The sequence below is a fragment of the Ceratosolen solmsi genome, unplaced genomic scaffold, assembly GCF_000503995.2.
Source record: "Ceratosolen solmsi marchali unplaced genomic scaffold, CerSol_1.0 scaffold43, whole genome shotgun sequence".
In the NCBI taxonomy this organism is placed as follows: Eukaryota; Metazoa; Arthropoda; class Insecta; order Hymenoptera; family Agaonidae; genus Ceratosolen; species Ceratosolen solmsi.
In genome coordinates, this window is record NW_011948431.1 from 4,622,735 (window position 1) to 4,626,176 (window position 3,442).

At 49.9% G+C, this 3,442-nt stretch overlaps 1 protein-coding gene across 1 annotated transcript; it reads left to right on the top strand.

Annotated features, from left to right (window-relative positions):
- Nucleotides 1-1,723: 1,723 nt before the first annotated feature.
- Inx2 (innexin 2) lies at nucleotides 1,724-3,183 on the top strand. The gene has a single exon (XM_011502101.1). The coding sequence runs from the start codon at nucleotides 1,780-1,782 to the stop codon at nucleotides 2,854-2,856; it is 1,077 nt and encodes a 358-aa protein (XP_011500403.1). The 5' UTR covers nucleotides 1,724-1,779; the 3' UTR covers nucleotides 2,857-3,183.
- The last annotated feature ends 259 nt before the right edge of the window (nucleotides 3,184-3,442 follow it).

Below are 3,442 nucleotides of genomic sequence, written 5' to 3' on the forward strand. Positions count from 1 at the left end.
GGGAGAGTGGGGCCCTCATCTCCGTCGCTCGACGCACACACACGCGCGCGCCCGGAGTGGGGCAGATCGTCGTTGCGTTCGCTGCTTGGGGATTTAGTGGTTAGGGGGGGGGGGAGACGGGACGACGGCGAAGTGTGAGTGAGTGCGTGCGTGCGTGCGTGCGTACTTGTGCGCGCTAGTGAGTAGTGAATGTGTGTGCGTGTGTGAGAGAGAGTGTGAGAGAGAGGGAGCGTGAATACGAGGGCGAGAGGGAGGGGGATAGAGAGAGAGAGAGAGAGAGAGAGAGAGAGAGAGAGAGAGAGAGAGAGAGGGACAAGGACAGAACAGAAGAATCGAGCGCAATGCAGCTCAGTCCCCGACGCTCGCGTGCGCGTTCGTGTATAGGAAAGGAGAACGGAGGAGAAAATAGGTGCGCGGCTCGCGAGCGTTGTTGCTGCCGCTGTTGTTCTCTTGTCGCTGCCACGACGGCGCCGCGTTGACTCTCTGCCAGGGTACAGAAGAGGATAAGGACGATCGACCAAGGCCGCCGGCGACGTAGCTGCGCCACGGGCCACGGACTTCCTTTCCTCGGCACTCGACGGTCGCGCGTCTCCTGCCCACGTCCCTCCTTTGTGCGCGCCGCCTCACCACGCGGGGGGAAGGCGAAAAAAGGCGGGCGAGTTCGGTTCCGGTGCGCGTGCACGTGTGCCGGCCGCAGCCACCGCATCGGCCACGATTCTACCACCAGCTGCAGCGATCGAGTGGACAAGCAACGTCGCTAGGCTATCGGCCTCCCAGTGCGCGTGGACTCCTTCTTCGAAGCTTAACGGCGCACGCGACTTGCTTACTTTTACCACGAGAGTAAAGCAAAAGGCAGTGTCTTTGCTTCTCCAGGCTTCATTGTTATTGTCGTCGACTTCATCGTCGTCGTCGTTGTTGTTGTTGTTGCTGTTGTTGTTGTTGTTGTTATTGTTGTTGTTGTTGGTGGTGGTGGTAGTGGTAGTGGTCGTTGTTGTGCTACTACTGCTACTGCTGCTGCTGCTGCTGCTGCTGCTGCTGTTGGCAGCGGCGGGGGTTGCGTCGACTACGGGAAGTGGTGGTGAGCACTGGGTGACGAAGCCCAGCGAGCCGATTGTCGACCATTCACGGAAGCCCGTTTACCTCGAGGTACGTATATCGTTAACGATCGGCCAGCTCGGGGGATGATTGGGTTTCCGGTGGGAGGGTGGTGGAGCGGATATGGGCCCGAGTCGTCTTCTTCGATAACGACTCGATGCGTGCGTTTTTATTCCCTTCGATCGTCCGCTTTCGCGTGATCATCGGGTATCCCGGATATCGCCAATTGCCGGGAAAACCTGTAAAACTTGCTCTTTTTTAATGACTCGTGCCGCGTTATCGGGCCATTGTAGAGAAGACGAAGTAAGCCGAGTGAGAAGGTATGGGAATATATCAGTGCTTTTTACGACATCGACCACTTGTGTTTTTGTTTTTTTGCTTTTCTGCGCGGACGTTACGAAGGAATAAGTGAGACGCCGCGGTCGAGTTACATTATTGTCGAGTTAATTTAAGGAACGAATGATAGAAAGTTCATTGCTTCGGTATACTCTTATTATTTAATCAAGGACTATTAAATTTATCTTCTTCTCTCATGTAATTGTTAAATTGATAATGTTCTGTAGTGTGCATTTAATAAAGAAGTTTTGTGCTTTATGCAGAGGCTATTTTAAAACTTTTTCCTTTTCTTTATTTCTGTGCAGGGGTTTTCAATTATAAGCAAGCTCGAGAAGACAAAGGGTCAAGATGTTTGATGTGTTTGGCTCTGTGAAGGGCTTGTTGAAGCTCGACACAGTCTGCATCGACAATAATGTATTCAGATTACATTACAAAGCGACTTTTGTCATCCTTGTGGCTTTTTCGCTACTGGTCACCTCCAGACAGTACATCGGGGATCCCATTGACTGCATCGTAGACGAGATTCCACTGCACGTGATGGACACGTACTGCTGGATTTATTCGACCTTTACCATTCCTGATCGTAATGGCATCGTGGGTAAGGATATCGTCCAGCCTGGGGTAGCTTCACACGTAGAGGGCGAAGATGAGATTAAGTATCACAAATACTACCAGTGGGTCTGCTTCACTCTGTTCTTCCAAGCCATTCTCTTCTACATTCCTCGTTACCTGTGGAAGACCTGGGAAGGTGGCAGGATCAAGATGCTCATTATGGACATTAATTGTACCGTATTGAACGAGGAGTGTAAAAGCGACCGCAAGAAGCTGCTCGTTGACTACTTTGCCAACAATCTGCACTCGCAGAACTTCTATGCATTCCGCTTCTTCCTGTGCGAAGTCCTGAATTTTATAAACGTCGTTGGCCAGATTTATTTCATGGACTTCTTCCTCGACGGCGAGTTCACGACCTACGGCTCGGACGTCGTTAAATTCACGGAGATGGAGCCCGAGGAGAGGGTCGATCCCATGTCGCGGGTCTTCCCCAAGGTCACCAAGTGCACCTTCCATAAATATGGTGCGTCCGGCACGGTACAGAAATTTGACGGCTTGTGCGTGCTACCCCTTAACATCGTCAACGAGAAGATCTACGTGTTCCTCTGGTTCTGGTTTATTATCCTGTCGGTGCTGAGTGGTCTCAGCCTGGCGTATCGCGCGGCCGTCGTCGCTGGACCGAAGCTGCGTTTCATCCTCCTCCGGGCGCGATCACGCCTCTCGCCCAACGACGAGATCAAATACATCTCCAACAGGTGTCAAATCGGCGATTGGTTCATTCTCTATCAGCTTGGCAAGAATCTCGATCCCCTCATCTACAAACATCTCATAGCGGACCTGGCCAAGAAGCTCGAAGGCAAGGAACTTGTTTAAGGGAAGTCGCTACCCGGAGTCTGAATTCTGGATTCGTTCATTATTATTATTATAAAATACTTTTCATTTATTAACACGATGCGCGAACGAACGAATTAACGAACGTACGAACGTACGAACGTCGAATAATCGATCGATCAATCGATCGAAAGCAGGAAAGAAAGACAGAAAGAAAGAAAGAAAGAAAGAAAGAAAGAAAGAAAAAAAAATGTAAGAGCGAGCAATTGAACGATTGCTTAATTGAATTGCTACGGGCAAACTTGTTCGGATCAGAAATACAGAGAGAGAGAGAGAGAGAGAGAGAGAGAGAGAGAGAGAGAAAAGTGAGGGGGTAAGGCGATGATGGCAGGAGGGAGGGGGTGGGATGAGCAAGGACGAAAGAGAGTAAGCCTAGTAGTAAATTAGCTAAATTGTGATAGATCCGTTTTACTGCGTAACTTCGGCGCGTAGAATGAATTAAAGGATAGAAAAAATAGAAGAGAGATAAGACCTACGCGTTGAGAGTGGAGTTGCTGGAAATTAAGAGAGAATAGTTTGATCGTTTTAATGAAAAATTTTGCGGTACACAATAACGGAGCGAAATCTT